Source organism: Ptychodera flava, chromosome 15 (genome assembly GCF_041260155.1).
Source record: "Ptychodera flava strain L36383 chromosome 15, AS_Pfla_20210202, whole genome shotgun sequence".
Classification (NCBI taxonomy): domain Eukaryota; kingdom Metazoa; phylum Hemichordata; class Enteropneusta; family Ptychoderidae; genus Ptychodera; species Ptychodera flava.
Window position 1 is genome coordinate 9,777,398 of NC_091942.1, and position 24,761 is coordinate 9,802,158.

At 37.3% G+C, this 24,761-nt stretch overlaps 1 protein-coding gene across 1 annotated transcript; it reads left to right on the forward strand.

Moving 5' to 3' along the window:
• Positions 1-6,166: 6,166 nt before the first annotated feature.
• LOC139151096 (cyclin-F-like) lies at positions 6,167-24,761 on the forward strand. Its single transcript, XM_070723634.1, has 17 exons — positions 6,167-6,289; positions 7,232-7,362; positions 7,828-7,934; positions 9,698-9,765; positions 11,889-12,067; positions 12,684-12,737; positions 12,941-13,045; positions 13,318-13,395; positions 14,011-14,162; positions 14,638-14,802; positions 15,210-15,333; positions 15,537-15,717; positions 18,336-18,423; positions 18,657-18,756; positions 19,462-19,580; positions 20,102-20,289; positions 21,423-24,761. The coding sequence occupies exons 1-17, from the start codon at positions 6,283-6,285 to the stop codon at positions 21,824-21,826; spliced, it is 2,250 nt and encodes a 749-aa protein (XP_070579735.1). The 5' UTR covers positions 6,167-6,282; the 3' UTR covers positions 21,827-24,761.

Below are 24,761 nucleotides of genomic sequence, written 5' to 3' on the forward strand. Positions count from 1 at the left end.
AAATAGGCGAGAGAAACATTTAAACTTAGATAAAGTGTTTGGCTGATGACGCTCATGTTCCATAATAATATAGGCGTTTGTTATTTCAACATGGCTATTATAAGTCGAACATTGAACTCGACGACCGATTACACATACGCTGTATATTCATGTAATATTCGTCGACAGCATGAAACGATATAGCCATTGTCTACGACTGAACCTTCTCCCCTTTTCTGAATCACTCACAAACATGTGGCAAATATTCCTTGGTATTGGGAATGATTGGACGACTGGCACAGTCACGGTTACAATCCCGCAACGTGTCTCTGCATTTTGCCAGATTAAACTTATATCAATCTTCTCATATGGGTCAAGTTACAATCTTTCATTTTTTTCTCGCGATTCGCGTAAGACAGTCATTTTTTAAGACTTTGAAAACTTTTTAAATATATAAAATATCACAAATCGTTTCTTCGCTTCACGTTTATTCTCGTACACGCAGAAGATTGTATTTATAAATTCGTGGACGGGAGTTATTTATTTTTAAATGAGTTTTACGTAACAGAATTTTGTAATTTTAAATACATTCACAAATATTTTACCGCGCGAGACACGGAAAAATGAATGTGATTTTGAAACTAGAAATTTCCCATGGTTGTTCAGACCAGGTAAACCATGACACATGAAAACAAGATTGACCATGGTAAAAACAAAGGTTACCATATTCTATGATGTCGTAAATATTTCCACTTTCTAACTTTAAATCTCAGAGAGACTCGAGATTAAACAATGACGTGCATCTTACTGATAACATATCTGTTGTTTTCGGATATTTCCCTTGAAGAAATAGTATAGCTTAGTGTAACTTATGATGAATATTTACAACTTTTATTGTGAATGTCAATTGTCTTTTGTTGTCCTACCCCCCCCCCCCCCCGCGTTGAGATACTCAGTATTCAGCTTGTCAACTCAGCCTGTACAAGTGCTGACTGCACTGTCATTGTTGACAAGTGAATTTTCACATGAAAACACTGAATGCAGTCTGTACTTGTACAGGCTGAGTTGACAAACTGAACATGTGTTTCAACATGTTTTGGAGAGTAGAACAAGATCTTATAGTCGACATTCAAAACAAAAATCGTGAAAAATTATCAAAAGTTACACTGCTGGCCTTTTGGTTTTGCATCAGAGCCAGTGTGAAAACCGATTAGCATCACAGACTAGGTCAACACAAACATTTATTTACTTTGCATAGGTTTTATTGTCAGAACAAATGGCAAATGCTTGATTTTTTTCCATCCATTTCAAATTTGTCCGTTTGATCAGCGTCAAAATATGTGTATTGTTAAAAAACGCCCCAGACAGTTGGTAAAGTTGAGTTTATTTCGTTGTACGCACTGCTACTTCCATGGTTGCACAATCCCGGGATTTGAAGATACAGTTCCAAGACTTCCTGATAGCAGCGCGTGAGTCCCTTTCTTGTCGAACTCGTCGCGGTCTGTCAGTGACGAATTCAATCTGTCTATAGGTCAGTATTAATGAAGACTGTCTCCTGTCTTCGAAGAACGTTTTTACCTTTGTGTAGACTTCCGGCCATTATTAGTTCACCTTTTTCTCCTTTTATGTGTCTTGGCGGACAGTTCTTGTCACCAACTTGGGTTCTCGATAGTTTTTACTGCACACATCACAATTGCTCTGTCATCGAACGTGCTGGTGCATCCAGATATTTTGTTCAATTGTATAATTCATGCAGTCAGACACAAACATTTTTTTCTGCTCAAAACTGCTGATGGTTGCTTCTTTTTGCAGATTCACGCGACAATGTTTTCTTGAGCATTTGGCTGCGATACGCCATCTTGATGAATTCCAGCCTGCTGAAGCGGCTGTATTTGTCATCGAGATCAACGTCGAGCTCGGCAAGTTTATCAAAACGGTCAGCAATATCAGCGTCTAACTTGGCAAGTTGCTCACGACGGTTGGCAATTTCAGAATCAAGCTTTGTAAGCATGTCGCAGCGGCGGGTAACTGCCTCCTCCAGTTTTGCAAGTGTGTCGTGATAGCGGTCATCAGGGTGAGATCCTTTGTCGCTGACAATTGAGGTTCCTCCTTCCTTGCCTTTCTTGGTTTTACTGGTGATCCCATCCACCTGTTTGGTCTCGTTATAAGCTGGAATTCCCATGATTCTGTCGACAGTGCGGGCAAAAGAGCCTCTTGCATATTGTGCACAGAGTTTAAAGCAAGCGTCGGGAATCCAATTTACCAAGAGCGATGAACGAATGAAGGATTTGACGAAGGGCATTGAGGACATAAACGATTTACCTGGTATAATCGTTGGATTCTGAAGTGGTTGCACTTTGAGTATTGGCTGTCTTGAGCTTGGCTTTGTTTTCCCTGACTCGTTCGGTTCGGATATCCCGCCATTTCTATCCGATTTGCTCGTGCTGTCGTTTCTGCTTTGGCTATGTGTTGACTGACGAGTTGATTTCTTGACGATTTCTTTGCAGAGAATGTCAGGTGTGATATTCAAGATGCTCAACATTGGTTGAATCACTCTGAACGAATTTAGGCCTACTGTTATGCGGAACAGCCGCAGTAGCGCTCTTTCTAAACTGGCAATCCGACAGCCTACTACGGGCAAACTGTAGACCACACATCTCACCACAAATGCCAAGAAAAAGCCAACTTTCAGAATATTGTGGATAATTTTCCTTTTTCTTTCTGTGTATCCACTGAAACAGAAACGCTCCACTCCCTCCATGTGATCCATCACAACTTCGACGTTGCGACGCAAATCATTGAAGAGGGCAGTGATCGAGTCAACAATCTTGTCAAAAATCGTCAAAATTGTCCCGATGATAGGTAGGTAGTGTAAGAGACTGTACATCAACCTTACCATGTACACAAAGAGAGCGAGAATAATTTGTTTCAGTCCCATTTTGGCAACTTTTCTTTCAGATCCGTATGACGAACACGGAATACCTGACAACGCCGAAACATTGACTCAAAACAGAACATTTCAGCGTTCGGTTGTCATGCCATTATAAATAGAACCTGACGCGACTCATCATGCAACGCGCCTTGCACGATCGCAGGCACACGTTTTGACGATTTTATCAGTGGAAGAGTATCATTCTGTACAATAGCACTGCGTAACTTGTCCCGTTTTAGTGCAGAATGAGTACACAAACAAAAGTCACCATTTCATAGCATTGTACAATATGTGTTTGTTTATTGATTCAACATCTATATTTAATTTTTCCTCATAGCGTTAGCACAGGGATGGCTGCCCATTTGAAGCAGACAATGTGTTTTTCTAGAACCAAATTTTGCTCGGTAACCCCTGATTTTACATGCTTGATTCCAAAGGGGAACGGTTTTAACCTTGTCGTTAAATGCTGTAATAAAATAACGCTAGTGTCCACCAAGTTATAAATTATAAAATCTTAACAACGGTTCATACCTCGCTGCACTCGTCGATCATCAAGATCAGAAACCCGATTGGCAATGGCTTTGTGGTGAAGTACCAAACGTGTTTTCTAGTCAACTTCCAATATTACAGATATCAGGTACAATCGTGAAGTGAACATCCCTCCGACTTCGAGTAAAAATTCGAAATACCCGATTAGACATTCCTGAATCAACATAATTATATTAATACAGGGGGCAACTAACAGAAACACATAATAACATATGCTATAGCCATCTTTGCAACATACTAGAAATGGGTGTCATTGTCAACAAATAGCATTTTTGTAATTTTCAGCGAATATACCAAATTTTGTCTTATAACTAGAATTCGTTTTTAAGTATACATGGAAAATTGTCAAATTTACTAAAATATCACTATTATTGCTATTGAAAGCGGTATTGGTGATGATAACAGGTCACCAAGAGACAAATTTCATGAAATCGTACCATTGTGACCATTCTGTAGGTGTATCCACTACTCCAATTATGTCGTGCCGATTAACTTGCAGTCAAGGAAGCATAGACATTATGTATAGTAAAACGGCAATATAAGAAAGTAGCATTGTTCTATAAAATATTGAAGTCTGCATAATTCACATTACTTGCATTTCATCTTCAACAGCAAAATTCCAGTCCCTTCTCATTTATAGCACAGCAGTCCGTTGTGAGGGCGGGCGAAATCAGCGATGTCAGTGATTATGCATGAAATTAGAAGCTTAAACCCCTGTGCTGACTTAGTCCAAAAAATTTAACAACATGTTTATATAATGATTGCAATTTCAAAAGAAGACAAAAGACAAAACACTTTATAATCTTCTTAACGCCTCAGTTAATCTCGATCCCGGGCCTTTTCGAGCCGGGCTTTACATAAGAATGTTTGAAAGGCGTGGTCAAACACATGAAGCTGGGATTTTTTCCTACACTAAAGCCTGTAAAAGTTAGAAAAACTTAAAACTTTGAAGAAATAGCGGATATAACACCCACACTAACAGGTTGTTGTTGGCAGCCAGTATATATTTGAACTGTATTGATCTTGGACGTATGTAAATATCTTTTGCAGTATCGGAAACCTTTTTATATTTTGATTTAATGCATTGGTCTGAACAGTGAATTACCTCTGGGCATATTTTGTTGTCATGTGATAAATGTGAAACGATACCGAGACAGCTACTGTATTTGTTCTTATGACGCCAACAACGTTGATCACTTTTAGCATGGCGGTAACTCACAAAGACCTAAATGCTAGTAGCAGTAGGTATAAGGCTAACATCATACAGATGATAGAAAAAAGAAAGTTCTTCAAATGCAGGGTTTTCTCTTGCCTGCGCTCGATCCATTTTCTGCCTTTTAGCGCGCAAATCGCGCGCACTGAATACGCAGCAAGCAAATACGCCCTATGATGGTGACCCAAGCTCATAGTGTAGTGACCTGTCAATTTGCTGTTGTTTCTGCCCCTAAAATATCAAGTATACCCCTAATTTTGATTAATGAAACAGAAATTGCCCCTTCCACTGCTTTCAGTGAACATGCAGAGAAAACACTGCAGATGATACAGCCGGAACTCACTTCTGCAGCACATGCAATTGAGTATTTTACTATCATCAAATGTGGATTGTGTTTTTGAGCTTCTGCCCCGGTGTTTAACAATCATAATTAAGAACAGTTTTACATTTTTATATATCTCAGCGTCTGTTTTTCACGAGAAACACACACACAAAAAATAGTTTTTAACAATTGTATTTACCTCGAACCACAAAACGACAAGATCGCTATTCGATTAATCCTCCCAGGCACGGACAAGAAATGTGTTCATAACGACCATTATTACACTACGGCTTCTCTAGCCATAATTACACGCTTTGGTGACAGAACCTGAATTATTGCTTTCGGTGTTACGGCGGTTGGTGCTATTGTCACTACGCGTCGAAATACCAAACCGATAACTCTCGTGTGAAAATAACCGAATGGTCGTCAGCGGTTGTGTCTGTCTCTCTCAATGACCGCGTCTGTTCAGTAGCGCCTTATCTGACAAGCGATTAAACAAACGCTCATCGCTGCCCGTCTGAAAAGTAGGGGACAACTTGTCCGTTGAAACATTCAAGCTGTTTCTTTTTTCACCAACGTTAAGAGGCGATAAGGAGTTCACCCGCACTCAATGAATAGCGTCCAGACACCTGCTGCTCAACTTTCTATTCACACGGGGAACCTGTCCCAACAAGAATCGCTACATTTGTGTTTACAACAAACTTAGACCAAATAAGTGGCTTTTAGGGAACATAATTACTTTTATGAAGTCCCCAGGGCAGAGGTGATATGTTTTACTATCCGTACGTTCTGAAATGACCAATAGAGGCGAAAATATTTCGAACATTAATTTACTCAGAAAATTAATTTACGGCAGTTTAATAATAGGTCAGCTACTTCACGATGCTGTCTTCTTAATGTTACTATGGAAAAATTATTTCCATGATTAGTTAGTTGAAATATTCCTGTTAGAATTGAGAACGATTACAAATGACATTTGCACCGACCACAGCTATAAGAAACCGAACCTGTTATAGATACATCATCACCACACCTGAGTCACCAGTGCAGTGAGTAAATATTGCGCTTGAGCGGGGCGCAGTCGATGTTCTTTTGTTATGAAACGGTTGTTTACCTAATTATGCGAGAACGCATTCTGACCAATCAACGAACGCGTTCCACTGTAACGGACAACACATGTATGCAATCAGTTAGTGTAGTGGCAGTGTTCGTAACGACTCTCCGTCTGCTCAGCCGCTCTTCTCCCTTTCCTTCTCTTTTTGCGCTGTCATTTCTCAGGGAATCACAATGAGAGGTAAGTACAAGTTCAGTTTGCCTGCTCTCACCATTGCTACTCGCCAAGACTTTTTGTAAGAGGCGTAAATCGGCCTGTATCGTTTTGATCCCGCGCCGCCGGTCAGTTAAATGGCCAGTACAAAGTGTTGTGGTTCAACGGTCAGCTGTATAGACCGCTTCCCTCCCTTTCCGAAATCGAGCAAAATTAGAGTTTTGTGGGAATGAGGTGTATGATTGCAAATTTTCTGGTCGAAAGAAAATTTATTGTTGTCGTCACTGTCAAAATTAACGTGTCAGGGACTCGGGGGAGCAGTTTTTGCACGGTATCGGCAAACATTCGTTAAACTTCCGGTAAACTTCTTGTATGGTAATTAGCCAACGTCTTGACGTTGGCGGGCTTCACCGAAATTTGACCTACCACAAGCAATCACTGATCTTCCTGAATATACTCGCAAAGCGTCATCGACCGATTTATACAAAATTCTTCTTCACATTTTACCTGTAATTTTTGAGCTCCTGAACGCATTTGCGGCGGTTTCTCGTCAGACGTCCAACGTGTGTGCATCTCATTAGCGAGTCGTTTACTGGCGGGTCATTTGAAAAACTCTTAGACGCCGCAACTGATTACGTTGGATTTTCACCCACAACGCGATTATTCTCTCGTTGGCAGTGCAACTTTGCTGTTTCATTCAATGCCTGTTGGTGTTTCTACGCTCTGATTCTTTGTGTTTGATTTTAACGACACGTCTGGTCGGCGCGGCCAAACCCGTTAACTCGACCGGTATTGAGTCCAGTGTCCTGAACGCCAACGGCTGCGAACTCAGGACGGCGTCACCCACCAACGGTCTCAGGGAGGTACCCACAGATTTTTGCGAACGGTTACCACTGGAAAGAATCACCCAGTTCCAGGTAGTCATTATGAATCAAAATTACGCAAACAAATATGTGTTTCGTATAACAGAGCAGAGAAGAAACCGCGTTCCCAGAACACGATCTACAAGAAGCAAATATAATATTTGGTGTTTACCTGAAGAAGTTCAACTCCTACTGTTCGCCGGCTTGCCAGCCAGGGACCTGCTATCAGTTCGCGCAGTAAGTACTACCATCGGTATTTCGTGAAAGTACTGTGTAAATTCAGACTCGTAAAGTGTTTGTTGATTCTTTATGTATCTATATTTCATTTACCGTGGTCTGTTATTTTAAAAAAAGGATTTATTGACTATTATTTGAAATTTTTTGACATTTGGAAGTGGAAGAAACCAATACTATTGAAAATATTTTATTGACACTGTTGTGCCGGATTTTGAGTTTCTGTATTTGAAAAAATGGTTATTTTTCTTGATATATTTACAGAAATATTGATTGTGGAAAAACATGACCTGAATATGAACTTCTATAGAAGTTTACAAACATGAAGCAATCATTAATGAATAGAAATTTTAGAGCCAAATTTAAGCACCCTCCTTGAATCGTGGAAATTAGAATGAAAAGGTTTATCGTCCCCCTGTGGATTCAGAAAATGTACACAGGCTTTTTAATGTTTGATCTTGACCTCAGGTGCATTCCAAGTTCAGAAACCTTATCGACAGTAACCCGAGCATCTGGTCGACTGTCCATTTTCATGGCGAGTGGCCATCACCTGGAAACAGAACACATTTTGAAAGGTCAGTCCTGGGTGTTTTTATTTGATCTCTGTGTGTTTTTAGATGGATTTACCTGTGATCCATAAAGCCCTGGGACATCAAAGAAGTCATATTTCTTTTGTTTGTAGTTTTATTACAAGGCAAGCATATTTAGATATGGACAAGTATGAGTAAATGAATTTCCTTTTTCTCTGAACATCATTTCTAGAGATTTTAACATGGTTGAGTTGACCTTGGATAAGGTTATGCGCTTGTTTGCTGCATGAAAAATGTAGAATAGCTGTCCAGATGTCTGTTGTAAATTTCATGTAAAGTGAAATAAAAAAAAATGATAACAAAACAAAAAAACAACAACCTTTGGAATTTAACAGCTTCTTTTAACCGAAATTTTGATAATATCATTTGAATTTATCAGTTTGAAGCGCTGCTGAGTGTTTTGAAAGAGTGCCAAGTGCTAGGTAGCATTCTTGAATAGAATCCAAGTAACGGTGTGTGTGAAGGTCTACAGAAATGTTTCTGTGCCCTCTAGGTACAAGCTAAAAAATTCCATATCAGTTTTCATGTTTTACGTTAGACATTTCCTCTTCACCTCACTTTTAATAAGTAACAGCAATTATTTATCGTTTCCAAGGACCCTTTTTTATTTTGTAACACCTTTTATTGTAAAGTTTAACCTGAATTGTGATGCTCTGCTCTTACTCTTATCAATTGTACTGAATTTATACACCTTCAGTGCTGGCAATATTCCAAATGTGTGCTCTTCAAATTTTATACCAATGGCGTTTTTGGTCCTTTTTAATTTTATAGTATAAAACTTTTCATTTGTCAGTTTTTATTTTATTTGTGCAAATTTAGCCTTGAAGACTGCAGCTGAGAATGTCTTTGTCTTTTGATCATGGTTTCTGAAATCTAGCATGGTTTTTCTTCGAATTTGAAAGAAATGTAACCAGCAAATTTTTCAGTATGAAGGCATTTTCTCCTTTGGTAGACAAATCAATGATCTACCCAAAGCCATGTTATACTCATGGTTGATCAAAACTTACAAGAAGCAGTAAATGAAATCTTTAGTATCGTCATAATCTGATGTTTAATCAGTGGGGAGAGATTGTAGATAGTTAAAAAAGTGATATAATTTAACTGTCAATGTATTGGTGAGATATGCGTGGGATTCAGACAAAAGTATTTTCATAATTTCCATGTTGTGACATGTTGAACTCATTTTAGTTGTCTTCCATTATTTTGAATTTTTTGCCCACCTGTTGGTTTCCCATCACCCAGAAAATTCCAATTCTCAATTGTTGGGACGTGTATGAATGCATTATCAATGCAACAGCTGCCTTTCCTCTATAATTCACACCTTGATCCAATGAGTAATAGAAAAAATTATTGTCTAAGTTTGTGTAGAGGAAAAGGAACTAACATTTTAATTGAAATTGTAGACATAGTCATATACTGACTTACTCAAAAATAACAACAAACACAGAATCAGACAAGTGGACCAAGTACAGAATGTGTTACAATGGAGTCTGAGACCAAGAAAGAAAGATATATATGGACTTCTGGTCATAAAACCAAGTGGTCTGGTCAGTCATAAAACAGTTTCCAAGCAAGGCCTTTTCAAAGTTGTAGATAATGGTGGTGACAAAACAAACCCAAGTTCGTAATCTGCCCTTGAAATAAAGATTATTTGATGAAAAAGGACAGTTTTTGAGAATTCTGTTGAACAATGAAGTTGTTTTATTTAGTCTCACATTTAACACAAGTTGTTCTTGTTTCTTCCACAGGGCAGTAGAGCATAATAATATTGAAGCAATAATAAAACTTGGCGTAGCGTATCTTTACAACGAAGGAAGTAAGTATTCTCGTTATTTCTTATGCATCATGTTATGTCACCTTGTTTGTCCGTTCATAATCAACAAAACACAGAGACATTTTACTCATGTGTAGTTTCTGTGTTAAGTTTTCCTTTGATGTGACAAAAACTACAACAGTTCAAAAATTTCACTGTGCAAAGGTTAATTTTGTTAGATGCCTCCTTTGTGCTCATTGAATCACTTAAAATGAGAAATTCAAGTTCAAAAACCTATCAATAACTAGTTTAATTTGAAAAACTAAGCGTCTGTATTGAGTGTGTTGGTGTTTTGTTTGAACAAATGGCTAATCAAAATGTCATTGAACCCTTGGCTGATCAGTAGCTTTACTGGTCTGCGAGTTACGTCGAAAAGTTGAGCATACTGTCGGCTAAATTCAATCTGTACATGTGAACTTGAACCTCAGAATGAATTTCAGAGTAATGAAAAAGAATAAGGTTGAGAGAAAAAATCTATAAAAAGCAAGAATAATGTGGTTAAAAGATTATCAACTTACGTAATTTGTCAGTCTGACCTACAACCGGAAAGTATTGTGCCAGAACATGGCTGGGTCATGTTTGATCATAGGACTGCGTGATAAACATTGAATTTCTTCTAAGACATTGATGAATATGATTGCATGCGTCTGTCACCTGAGTAAGAAATGCTGAGAAACACTTTTCACCTGACTGTAGTTTTCAGAACTCTGTCAGCAACTTTGTCTGGACAAGTCATGGGTGAAGTGGATTATTTATATCTTATCTGTATGGCCCTTGTGTGCTGAGTGTGTTCATATCTGGGCAGATAGCCAGCCCAAGAATTGTTTTAAAAATCGTGTCTTGACAAAAGTAATCCACATTTCATTAGAAACTCAAGTGCATAAACAAAGTGTAGAGGCCTGCTCTCCTCAAGATAGTATATATGCTGTAGAGAGTTGTAAATTACAGGTGTGACTTTTGACCTTTGTTACAAAGTCCCCTGACCTGGGTCAAATACTACACCCATTGCAGATATAGTGATAGGGCTGCCTAAAAGGAAGAATGAGGCTTAATATTCTTTTAATGAACTTTTTTAAACAAAATTGTCTTGTATTTTAGAGTTTTAAAGAGCATTCAGGGCAATCGTTCACATATTTTTTCAAAATTTATTACTATTCCATAGTGAATAGTATTTTCAAAAATGTGGCAATGGCTAGGCATGGTTGAATGATCATGGGCGAAAGACTAGCATCTATCTGGTGCTATATGGTATGATACGGGAACCTGCTGGTAGGCCATATTTGTTGGACCATCCATGGTTTGACTCTGTATAAAGGAAACAAAGGAAATGATAGACCACAACAAAACATTGTACTAGGGCTTTCTTGGACAGCAATGTGTGCAAGAGTTGTCTAGACATTGGCACATAGTTAATAGTGTGAACAGCTCTTGTATGTCCATTTACAGTTTGTCAACTACCATCTGTAGACTTTCCCTTTCCTGATAAACCTTGACAACCCATCATTCACAGTTCATCTAAATGTCAGCTGTTCTGTCAGCTTCCTGTGTAACAAACACAATGAGAGTGTGAACTTCATATCTAGGATACAATGAAAACGGAAAAACAGGTGTGAATTGTGAGCAAGCCATTAATTAGTAACAGATGACTTGTGCAGTCTTCTTTGGTAAAGAGTTAAACCAATGGCATTGAGGTTTATGGTGATGGAAACTGCAAAATGTCCTTGTAGGGAGATTCAACTTTCTGTCATATTTAGACATTTAGAAATTTCTTCAAATTTTATGTCAATTTCTGTGTAGATTTGAACAAGTGGCATTATCTACAAATATCCAGACACTCTTTAGGACAACTAGATATGGGAAGCTGTCCTCAATGATTGACAAACAATTTGATATTGTGATAAATTGTGTAACAATAGATTGTCAAGGTTTGTCAAACGTTTACCAACTTTGCTTAATTAGGAAAAACAAAAAAAAATAGTGTTAGATTTCTTTATCGCCAACTTTATGTGGCATTTGGTTGTCAGTTATTGTTTCTGAAAATAAAGACTATTTTTGTTATTATTACATGCTTTTTTGATCATGCATGCATGACACATCTCACATATTTTCTATTTTATTGACTTCAGTTTCAGAAGATGGCAAAGCAGCAAATAACAGCAGTCAGACATCCAAATATTTTTGCAAAGCCGAGGCTCTCAGCCCATTGCCATTCACGTGGTTGTTTATCCGTCCCCCATGGTCAGCCAGTGGTACATGTTGCAAGGCCATGGTTTTCAATAACATGAAAAACCACTGTAAAACGAAGGTTTGTAGTCCCCCACCCAGCTCTGATCAATCCTTGTATGTGCGTTGGTATGATCCAACGGCTTACATGCTTTGCTAAAAACCTACCAGAGAGTTATTCCGTATTTTAACACAGGTTTTCTCATCATTTTGATTGCACTTAAATCCTCTTTTTACCAGGTTCCATAGAGAAACCATAGAAATAAATACAACTTTGGAGAAATACGATTAATTAGCAGCACACATGAATTTGGGATTGCTGTGAATGTAGATATTTTGTCATATCTGGTTCACAAGTATAACGTTTGCACAAAGAAATTTGTAGGAAATACTGTAATTCAATGTGAGGTCAGAAACCTTGTACAAGTTAAGGAAGCTGTGTTTAGATGTTTAGCATCAGGAGAAGATTGGCCCATGCTTGCAATCAAGAAATCTGATTTACAGTGAGGGTACAGTTGCTCACTGAGTAAGTTCTTGTTCAATTTTTGAAAAATGTTCATTCAATACATAGCTATTACTCATGCAACTACACTAACACCATGGCAACTGTTAGTTATATATTCACTGAGTTGTCTTGAAATCTATACTTGTCCATACCACCTTAAAAGTGTTCATTTTGCTGCTTTTTGTGTTTACAGGCATCAAGTTCATCAACCATGTACTGCATAGCAAAAATTCTCAGTCTGTTTGACGTAAGTATTACTGGTTGTAAGATCTCAAGCATTTTTCATGCACATGCAAACTTGTTTTGGATAGAACATGTACGACCCTATCTCAGGCACTGGACTGTTTTGATTTTGTTACACTTCCTTGAAATGTCCATGTATGTTAGATCAACTTGCATGATAAAACCTTGAATTTTTTTGACAGTTGAACAAATTTTGTTCCTTTCCAGGATGAAGCAAAGCAAAAAGAAGCCATGGATTGGTACCAGAAGGCAAGCAATCATGGATCACCTCATGCAGCTCTAGTTACATGGAAGAATGCTCAAAGTCAAAATGTAAGTGTAGGCAATTGGACTGCCCATGCGTTTCCCGCCAAAAAACTGTCACACACAAATTTTGCATATTTCATATTTCACATGAACATTGTCAGTAAGTTTGTGCCAAAGATTCTTTAAAACTTTTTTGTGTTAACTTTTGCTCAAAATTTACTGAAATCAAGAGATCTTTGGAATGAAAGATTGCAAGTTTGCTGGAGCTGTATGCCCAGATGCATTTGCAGAATTTTTCAACCATTTTGTTAGTTTGACCTCTCTTTGTATATCCTCAGCGTTTGGATCCAGGCTGCAGTCTAAACAGCATCAGACAACTCAGGGAATGTGCAAACAACAGCTGTATTGATGTCAAGGTGACTCACAGATTTCCTACTTTGTGATTTTTTTGTGCATGAATGATATTAGAATGGATAGTGAACAATGGCAACTTTTACCATTTTAGTTTGCCATTTTTACTGTAATCTCTGTACTTCAAAGGATAACTGTATTCTTCCAATAGTTTAGGTAATAAGACAAGTACTGGTATGACTTGTCAACTCTTGTTGCTTCACTTGTGCTGTGCACAACATCTTAGTAAGTCTGTCCATCTTAGTAAGTCTGTCAATATTGAAAAAAATTAATCCCTCTCTTTCCCAGGAGGTTATAGTTCACAAAGCCTGAATGAATTTAGTTGAAAATATGCTAATTTGCAAATCAAACTACAAAAAATTCAATTTGGTTTGACATTGTGACATGTCATCAATTTTCTGAATACTGATGTTTATATTTGAAATGTCACAATTACGCAAGGTGTGGGCCCACTGTTTCAAAATCTAATTTATTGCATGTTTTGAGATGCTTAGGATGACCAAGAAATCTTGAACACAAGTCTGAATTTTTATTTCTATTCTGTCATTCAAGTGATATTTCTTTATTACATCTCATGTAGAATTGACGGTTGCTTTCTCTTGGTTTTTCCCTTCCCATAGCTAACTTTGTTCGAGTGTTACTCCAAAGGCCAGTTTGGTGGCCTTACGAAGCCACAGATTGCAGAGAGCATCAGTCAGCTTGTGAAAAGTTCAAGGCCAATGGGAACTTCTGATATGTTCTTCCAACAACAAAATCTGAACGCAAGCATGAGGTACGTCAGCCATTCTTTCAACAGAAGGGTCCGCCTAATTTGCAAGAGTTCAGAGGTCATAGTCTAATTGGTTTTAGCGATAGCAGAAGTTGGAATTTTAATCTCTTGAATTTTTCCTGCCATATTTCCCAAAGTATTTGCAATTTCACCATGGAAATACCGTAGGTCAGTCCCCCTAAAATTCACGATTTAGTATGGCTGCCTCTATATTTATGAAGAATCTTCTGTGTAAATAAATATGAATGGTCCTCAAAAGAGAGGAGTCAAGAAAGCAAATTTTTGATTTTGTGTGATCCATGTGTATGTTAGAAAGTTTTTGAAAATGTTCAGCATCACATTTGAAGAAATTTATGCAAAAATTTAGATTTGCATATCTCTGCGCAGGACATATGGACAAACAGAAATTATTGCGATACAGTTTTTATCAAGGTTAATGAGCAAAACACATTTTTTTCTCTTTTTGTCATCTTCACAGGTATATCTTAATTGACTGGTTGGTTGAAGTTACAGACATGAAGGATTTTGACAATCTCACGCTACACACGGCAGTGCGATGTATTGACAGATATCTATTGTTACAGCCAACTACAAGGTCAAACCTTCAACTTCTAGGAATTTCTGCAATGGTTATATGTTCAAGGTCAGTGCAAAATTGAAAGAGGGAAGATCAGTCGTTGAAGATCTAAGATCTATGCCCCAATAAATATGCTTGGAAAAAAATGCCAATTTAATGGGCCTACAGAATACAATGTGGTACTCTGACTGTGACAGTGTTCCATGGAAAACAGACACTGAAGACGCTATGTGGTACAAACAAAAACATGGATAAATGTGTGGACAAGAATAGACAGTTTTTTTTCTACTCGTGGTTCTATTTGTACCATGGTCCACTTCCACCTTCAAACATGTTCAAGCGCAGTTTTCTCCTAGATTTCCTGGTAATGCACTCTGTAAGAAGTATGTGGTGTGTCATTAGCTTAAACAAAGTCAGTGGCTCACAAAGCTCGATTTTGAAGATGTTTATTGTGTTGTTTGATTTTTCCATAGGTTGCTGGAGAAAGACATTATCACAATAAGGGAAGCAGCATGGCTTACAGACGGCACTTATGCTTATGAAGAGGTAGTGAGAATGATTGGAGAAATTGTAGCTGTACTCCATGGACAGATCAGGGTAAGGTTGAATTATGGGTAAAAAAAGCCAGACCATCAGTGAATATTGTATTATAGTGCCACTCTGACAAATTTACTTCAGTCACATTCATGTACTCTACATGAAATACCATTGATAGTTGTTACCATGACATTTCATAAAGCAAAGATGATTCATTACAGTTTCTTAATAATCTGTGTTTGTTTTTGACTTGCAATTTTCAGGTCCCGACAGTACTAGACTTTCTGAAGCTCTTTTGTAACTTGGCTGCAGTGGACAGACAGACTGAATTCCTTGCCCAGTTTCTAGCAGAGATGACACTGCTCTACACAGAGTTTGGTTCAAATTCCCCGGCAACCATCGCGGCAAGTGCCGTGTTCCTCTCCAGGATGCTGCTACAGCAAGGTTTGTAGTGAATGTCATTGTGCCCACTTTTCTGTATGTCAGTCTTCCAGTGCATCAGTCTGTGTGTTTTTTTGAAAACAAAGTTGTACTCGAGTCTAAGACTGAGAGACTCCTGAAGAATTTCAAACTTCAGAATAATTATTTATCAGCCATTGTATGAATGACACATTACCCATGGCCTGAAACTTGCATAGGTTCACTATGGAATACTTCATATTTAAGGTACTGCCTGATTCTTTAAGTGGCGGTAAAGGCTAGAGCGTCAGTTATAAACTCCAATAAAACTACAGTGGAATTTGATTGAGTGTCCGGTTTGCCTTGCAGAGCTCGACGAGTCTTCATGTTGCTTATCATTAGAAAAGTAAACATTTGCAACAATTCAGTCTTCGTCTTTGGTTGGTGTTAGATTACAGCGCGCGGCAAACGTTTCCCATACACTGTCTCGTCACGATCACTGCAGTCGTTTCAGCATGTCACTCACAACAAGCTTACTAGTAACACTGCACTACATGCACATCACCAGTTTTCTTTTAGGTGTTTACTTTTAAATTGGGAACTTTATGAAGAAACAAGTAAATTCTTTTAAAAAAACTTTTCTTCTTCTCTCGATGTCAGCAATCACGGCAACAGTTCCTTCAGCATGCAGTCTGTAGCATTGCCAGTGCAGTCTACTCTATCAACAAGTTTGACACGATACAACACTGAATATTGTCAACCAGAAAATGCTAAACACTCCTGCATGAAACTTTAATCCCGCTTTATCTTTTGTCTCAGCTAAATGAAACTTTCTAAATTGACACTTCTCTGAGCTACAAAATAGACTTGAAGATTTTGCACATGCAAGTGCAATTCAATCAACACGGTACATTTTGTGCCATTAAATAACACACCCAGTGTTTCTGAAATAATTCACTGTATTTTGGCACTTAATTTCCCGGACAACATCATACACGGCAACGGGTTAGCATTGAGGGGACGGTGATATCTCTCTGCCTTCAAAATATTCTTTACCTTGCTGAAGAAATACAATGTTCTACTATAATAAAACGCCCAGAGTCAGTCCGGTTGATGTTGAGGACTTTCCTCGAGATATAGATCCGACACTCGAAAAATATGCCAGTGAGTTTTGTCTGAGTTGTACCAAATCAAAGTACACAAATAGCTGAAAGAAAACTTTGATGATGTGCTATAGCTATAGTGCGGTGTCAAGCTTGTTGTGCATGAGTGGCATGCTGAAACGACTGTCATGATTGTAGACTAGACAGTGTATGGGAAACGTTCGCCGCGCGCGCTGTATAATCTGACATCAAAGACTCAATTTGTTGCAAATGTTCACTTTTCTAATGATAAGCAACATGTAGACTTGTCGAGCTCTGCAAGGCAAAACGGACACTCGATCAAATTCCACTGTATCAAACCATAAAAGTAGTCAACATTCTCTGTGGAATAAAAAAATAGACATTTGGGGTCATAGGCATTGCAGAGTTATTGCCTGTTGAAACTTCTGAAAAACTGACCAAATAAGAGGAAGTTGAGTAGTCCTTAGTGTATTAACTATGGCAGAGGTCCCCTAGCTTTTAAAAAAATGTTTGAAAAGGGAAAGTCATTTTTTTACTGTTTTTCAGGAAAGTTTGACAAGGCAGTGCTTGCATTTAGAATGCGTGACTGCTATTGTAAATGCATTTTTAGATTCTTTGAGTGTCAAAGAGGTGTCAAAAGTGAGATTAACCAAAAAGACTGCTCTGTGACTTCAAAAGAGGGGTGCAAATATGGCTTGTTTTCAACATTTTTGACAGAATAACAGTTTTCCTACATAATTTTATACCAATTTAATCCAACCTTTGAAATGAGATATGGACATGGAATTTTTACAGCCTATTAACAAGGTTACAGATAAGATTTGTATGGCACAATTTTCCTGTATTTGAAGTACTTTTTGAAAAATCACATTTTGAAATTTGAAAGAATTTTTAATAATTTTTGATATGTAAACCCATGTAAAATCATAAAAACAAATTTTATTTACAAATCCTGCCGCACAAATCTTACAATTAATAGTGTCAACATATTTATAACTAATTTGGTAATATTAATACTATCCAATTATTATTAAATTCAAATATGTAAAAAAAATATGAAAAATTAAATTTTGATATTGATTGGTGTCATATTTCAAAATCATGGCTACAAATATACAATTTTTATATTCTTTGGAGAAAGTATTAACTAAGGGAGTTATCCTGAAAATTTGAACTAAATATCTTGATTCTAACACTTGAAACTTGACATTAACTCTGAGAAAAGAATTGGTGCAAAAATAGCCTTTACCACTACTTAACATTGAATAATATATAAAGGCAAACTGGCAAAATCTATCACTCTGGTCTGAAAATCAATGTTATTCAGTTATATGTATCTATGTCTTGTATTTTGCACCATGATTTGTTTTAAATTCTTCTCTATCCAGTTATTTTACTTTAATAGATGATCGTGCTATGTGTAGGAACAGCGTTCCATAGTACATGAATTGCAGTCTGCAATATCAAACACAGCTGAATTGGCCATGGGAGGCCAAAATGCTCTACATTAACAAACCTTCCATTATGCTTTCATTGTAGATTTCCCATGGCCGTCTCACATGGTAGAGTTCACAGGCTACAAAGTTGTTGACATAATCCCGTGTACATTGCTACTGTTCAGGAAATGGTAAGTATTCTGAGATATTATTTTGAGTGATTTGTTGTAATGTTTGATTTTACAATTGTTTTTAATTTCAGGCTTTTTGTTTGCTTATCATATTTTTTTGCATCGTTTCATATTGACATCTGAGAGGTAACATGTGTTGTACATGTAAAATCAACTTGCACACTGCCTTCAGTAATAATCCTCTCAGTTTTTATCATACGAGATAATGTCATTATTTTGGTGTTTTTTTTCAGTTTTGTTGAGCCATCACTGACAGATCACAGAGATGTGACTCTGATGGCTATCAAGCAGAGATACTCAGAGAGTGACTTCATGGAGGTGTCCAAGATGGAGGTGAGCAAATTCTAGAAAAATGACTTATGATGAAGCAAGTGAAAGCAGGCAGTAAAACTGTCTTTCAAACTTTCAGTTGACTGAGCACACATCCGATCGCTTACTGTTTGGTACCGATTAACATAAATCCCAATTTGAAGAGGCAGTTTCTCTCTTTTTCTGTAAAATAAGTCTAAGTCGCTATCAGTGGTACGAATGAATTGTAGTCAGTCGTGAATACTTTACCTGGTACCCTCTTTCAAAAAATCGACCCTGTTAAAGAAATTCTGTCTGCTAGACTGGTTTGAGTCAAGTTAGAGTGTGTCTTTAGTTAGAATGCGTCTTGCAGACAGTGTTCCTGATGCTCATATTCTATGATACTTTACTGGTCTACATATGTCGACTCATTTTAAATCCTGTGGAATACACAAATTTTTCACAGTCTTGTTCCTTTGAAAATAGGACATATAATACAGTGGCCATGTTGAGTTTAAAGTATCATTATATTTTAAGTAATTTATTCTTCTGATCACTTACTAGGCATGGTAATGATGACTCAGTCTTGATTTTAGAAAAAAATTGTTTAAAATATCACAGAGGAAAGTTGGAGCAAATGTTAAAAACTTAACTTCGATACACAGGTGTGATAGGCAACTACTCTTGACTAAGTCATGACATTTTAAGCAAGAATTTGTTAATTCATTTTTCCTTTTGATCGTGATCCAGGTCATGAAATACACAGAGTTGTGTAGTATGCTAGGTGCTCAGTCAGTACTTGATGACAACTCCACCCGGGAGGACGATGAACCATGCCATATGGACTTCCTGTCACCCAACAAAGAGAGGTAAATAACATTTCTCAAAATGCCATTGTTACAGAAGTTCAGACTTATCACTTGTTTGATTTTCTGTGCATTATTTCTACCTGAATGTTAATTCTTTCCTAGCACCTTAAATGGGAAGGTTGATTATCAGCTTTTGTCTCTGAACTTGATCATGAAGTACACAACGTTCAAAAAGAGGATAGAGAACTGACAACATGTGAATAGTCTGTGTCAACAAGGACTAATGTGAGAACCATGGATTGAAGACTGCAACGTCCAGAAAGATTCATTTTTGTCAATCCATGGAAAAAACTTGGAAAAAATGAAACGGGGAAAGATCTGTGACAATGTAACTGTCATGTATTCCCCAAAACATAGTGAAGTCAGTGTCAAGTCATTGTAAACTCACTGAAGGAATTAGATAACCATTTGTCTTCATATATCTTTTAAGTAACGCTAACTCTTAGCTGTGACTGTCTGACTCACACTTTTTCTGGACAAACACAATATTCCTCAATGTTACATGTTTTCCTGCTTCACAGGATGGACCAATCAGAGCTCAGTAAAGATCGTGACAGCATGGTTGTCACGCCGTTTGTTGAGCTTTCAGAGGCTGGCCATGACAACAGTGTCTTGGCAAGTGAACTTGGCAATGTGAGTTTTGACTCCGTTGGGACAGGGTATGAAGGGGACCAAGAAAGCGAGGGAGAAATGGAGGTTGATGAAGAAGGTATGACACATTTCTTTTTAAGGGAAACGTTAATCGGAACTGCGCCTGTGCGAGTTTCTTGTTTACAAACAATGTATTTCGTGCACGATATCTAGATGCACCTCATCATCATAGCTGCAACATTTAAATTATACAATGTAGATTATGACAGACATGTTTTAACTTTCATCAATCACCATCGTATCCTGGATTCAGTGTTGTCATTGGTCGTATGGTCCCATACCACCTTTGAGCGCTGTTCCGACGACTGTATTCCTTTTTGCAAAACAAAATTTGTGGTACTTATAATAGAGAGATGGTTTTTGGACTTTACAAAAGACAATAGTTGCAATGAAATTAGTTTTCTGCATCTGATTTAAAGTGTAGAAAGTGGGTTGCATTGTATGGTCTATCCCATGAAATAGTAAAGTGTTATAACATGCCTCGTGTATTGAATGCCATGTATTCCACATCTTCTTAATGACGTCACTAGCCATGTAGTCATCATTTGGCTGAAAGTAACCTGGAAGTATTCTCAACTTGATAACTTCAGGATTTAAAAATGATCAAATTACATGTTTTACATGGGAAACACTATTTTTACAAAATTAAGTTTAAGGTAGCTACATACCTTTTAGACACTTTAAGATTTTTATTTTTTTCTCAATTGAACACGTCCCAAACCCCAATAAAGTATACATTTTCTGAAAGCCCTGATATAGAGCTATCCGACCAAGCACAGTACACGGTCATTATTTGCATAGGAGTCACGTGACAAGCGTTTTGCTGAAGCTTCAAAAAACCGGTTTTTCCCGCCTTATGCAAACACGCTGCAAGATTTCCGGTTAGAATTTCTTCATTGACAAGCCTTGACAATATCCTTCAAAACCGTGTCTGGGATTTTCTTTACATGCCTTTGTTTTTTTTTAATGCGCTCTTAAAGGTGTTAGATGAAGGTGCTTTTCAAGGAATTTTAATTATCACGCCATATAATGTGAATGGAGCCTCCGGGAAAAAAGTATCAAATTGAGAATATTAAAATATCAGTGAGTTCCTTTTACAGGTGATCTTGATAGTGTAATAGTAATGCAATTACTGTACATTCAAAAGAGAAATTACTGATGTTTTCGGCATTTGTCTGTCAATTTTTACAGAATGGTCCATGGACACGCACGATGGTCTTGATGAACCAATAGACATATCTTCAGAGCTCTCTCTAAACACCTTCAGTGCAATACTTGCTGTGGATGTGCTCAGTTGTGACAGCAACTCCGAGGATACAAGCAACAGTGATTTGTCATCTCTGGCGGCGTGTTTCAGCCCCGGAACCAAACGCAGCCGGCAGGGGCCAAGCCCCGGCTCGCGGAGGTCGTACAGGATTAACGCAGGCGGCAAACTCTCACCGTGCAAGGGCTCCGTGCTCCAGCCAGTGCAGAACGTGTACTCTGGGAGGCTCCGAAGTCACAGCAAAGGCCATCAGCATAAGAACGTGACGCAGAGGCAAAGGCGATCACAGTTTGGATGCGAAAATAGAGTGAACTTGGAATATTTGTCATAATAGGGACCCAGGTTTATTTAAGAAGTCCCAGTTATACACATTCCTCAATGCAATTGTTTAAAATGTCCCGCACACCATTGCTTCTATCAGAGCATTTTGCCTCGGTCAAATCACCAACTCATGAAGAGTTTTCTAAAAATATACTTTCCTAATATTTTATCAAGTGCAAATTAATATTCTGTTGAAAAATGAGCCAGTAATTTCACATTTTTGCAAATCTATTTTTTCCAGAACAGACAGAAATCTCGTGATCTTCCTTCATAACTTGGGTGAAATGCCAAATCATGTCTCTAAAATAATTTTGCCTTGATTGTGTAATGCTCTGCAGGATAAAAGTTCATCAAAAAATCACGTTTATTCCTGATTTGTTTCCTGCTAATATTATGCTTTATGCAGCATCATTGTTTTATATCTCAATCATAAATGTTCTATTCCAGATCTTGTCCAAAAAAAGATTATTTTTTTATTGAAATTTTGTAAATTTTGATAAAGTTCGTCAGTATGTTCAACAGTTTGGGTGATCATGCATGATTCATTCTTTAAAGTGTTTGTTTAGATAAATTTTCTAAAGAAGTTTAGTTGCCAAATGAACTAGAAAACAACATTATGAATCATACATTTTCATAAGTGGATTCAGAATGATTTGTCGTAAGATCTCTATTTTCTGCATTCTGTTTATTTTTTAACATGTAGAGATTCAAATCAGTGCTGCTACTTAAGCCAGCTTGACATTTGCATGATTTGGTGCAATATCGCATGGGATTGGCAAGCAAAACAAAATAGCATCAGTCGTAGAAAAGCTAAAACACTGCCGGAGACTGGATTGGATAGGCTAAACTCCCAAAACTTGCAATTTTAGTTGACCATCATTTGTGTGCAGTCCCTTCCTTACGAGTCTTGTCCCAAATGCTAAAAGTGAAAAATATTTCATTTAAGAGACCACAGGGTATTGCGAGAGTCAAGAACAATGAACCTGCTCAACTGAAAAACCATTGGTGTCTTGGGAAAGTGCCCTCTGTGAAGCTGACAAAAGCTGTATTTAACACTTCCAAAAAAGAAGACATTCGTTTTGTTCGCCTTCAAGTATGCTGAAATACAAAGAATGAGCTTTGCAAATACCTCACATTGTGTACAACATGCAGAATTATCGTTCACAATTGAATCTTAGTAATAAACTTAAAATCAGTAGCCTCAAGAAAATCAGACATTGGACACAGGCAAACTGTGTTTCCAAGTTGAACACTTGGCGTTTTGACATGATTCATGGAATGCAACAAAAAAAATGCATGTGTGACAAATGGAATGAGTATTCTACAAATACATTGAACATCCCAGTTAATGGCATTCCAAAGTCTAATGTACAATGCCTCTCCAGTCTCCTAAGAAAGTCTTAGCAATATCGCAATCTCTGAAATAAAATTCTACTTAGAATTCTACTTAGACTATCATAATATAGTATGGTGATATATAGAAAAGTTGTTTTTTTCTATTTAAGATTAATCAATTATATTTTCTGTAAGAAATTACAAACACGACGAAGATATTTCAATCAAGTTATTCAAGAATTTGTATATGCCAAATAATTTCATAACCACTCAACAGGGACCATAACTGAAATATTTTAAAGTTTCTGTAGTGTCATTTTCATAGTATAATTATTTATTATCGTGTAGTATACCTAGATTGATTTAAAATTTATTGAGTTCTTTCAGTGCTACCCGACATCTGAATGCAATCATTACTCAGAGATGTATTCGTTTCTTATAATGGTACAATATCCGGCAATTTGTGAGGTGCCAATGTTTGAAGCTACTCAGAGCAGAGTGTTTGGATACTACAATGATCTGTTGCTCACTTTGAGACTCAAATTGTTCAGATTTTACATGTTAAATGAAACATGTTTGCGATGAACTGCAACTTTCAAAAGTTAGTGTGTTTTAGCTCAATAATTTGTACCAATTGTCACCCTCCAGTTTCTCTTCGTGGTGACCTTTCCAAAAGAACAGCTTATACCAGTAATTGCAGAATATTTTAGAGGTGAATTTTCACTCCAGTCATCCCAATGTTTGTTCAAATTTTATAACTTTGTACCCGTCAGTGAATTATAGGTGCAGATATCGCCCTCACAGCTTACTTCAGCATACATGTTTGCCTGACTGTACCAAAACTTTTGGTCAGGAGTGAGTGTAACGTAAAAAAATTGGAAAATGTCACACATCTTTGTTGAAATATTTTGAATTGGAATATCACAAACTGTAATAGTGTGCTTTAAGGCTGTCATGCATACCACATTGTTACAGCAATCAAGAATTTCAACAAAGATTCAGTCGGGCACAGGCGGTACACATGTAGTGACCCTAACCATGGAGGTGACAGCGCCCTCACACTACTGAATCTTTCAGTGTAGCATGGTTTTGTCATCCCTACAATCGGTTCAACATTCACATGTCTGTTGTGTGTACAGTACTATCTCTTTGACCTGAAATATTAACTTTTTCTTTAGGCTGAAAATCAGAAACTGTGCTCAATTCTTACATGAGTTGTCTCTTTTACAGAAATACTGTTTTGCTGGTGCGAATTTTTTTTTGCATTTAAGGAGGTTTGAAAAGAAGACAGTGAAGGAAGTTGCTATCCCTGGATGGGTCGGTAAAATGACTGAAATATCTCGTGCAAAGTTTTGCACCAGACAAAACAGTTGATTGGGAAACATCAATGGATGATTGAGAAATCAAAATTGCTGCAAAGATAAATTGTAAATATGATTGAACATTTAATCAGAGATGAATCATTGGGTTTCTTCTTAATACCCAAAATTTTTGTGTAAAATCTGTTGTATCCTGATTGTGTTATGGTAGTGTGTTCAAATTCTGTGTAAAAATACACTGTAAAATTCATTACGAAGTGTGATTAAATACATTCCTTTTTTCTATAATAA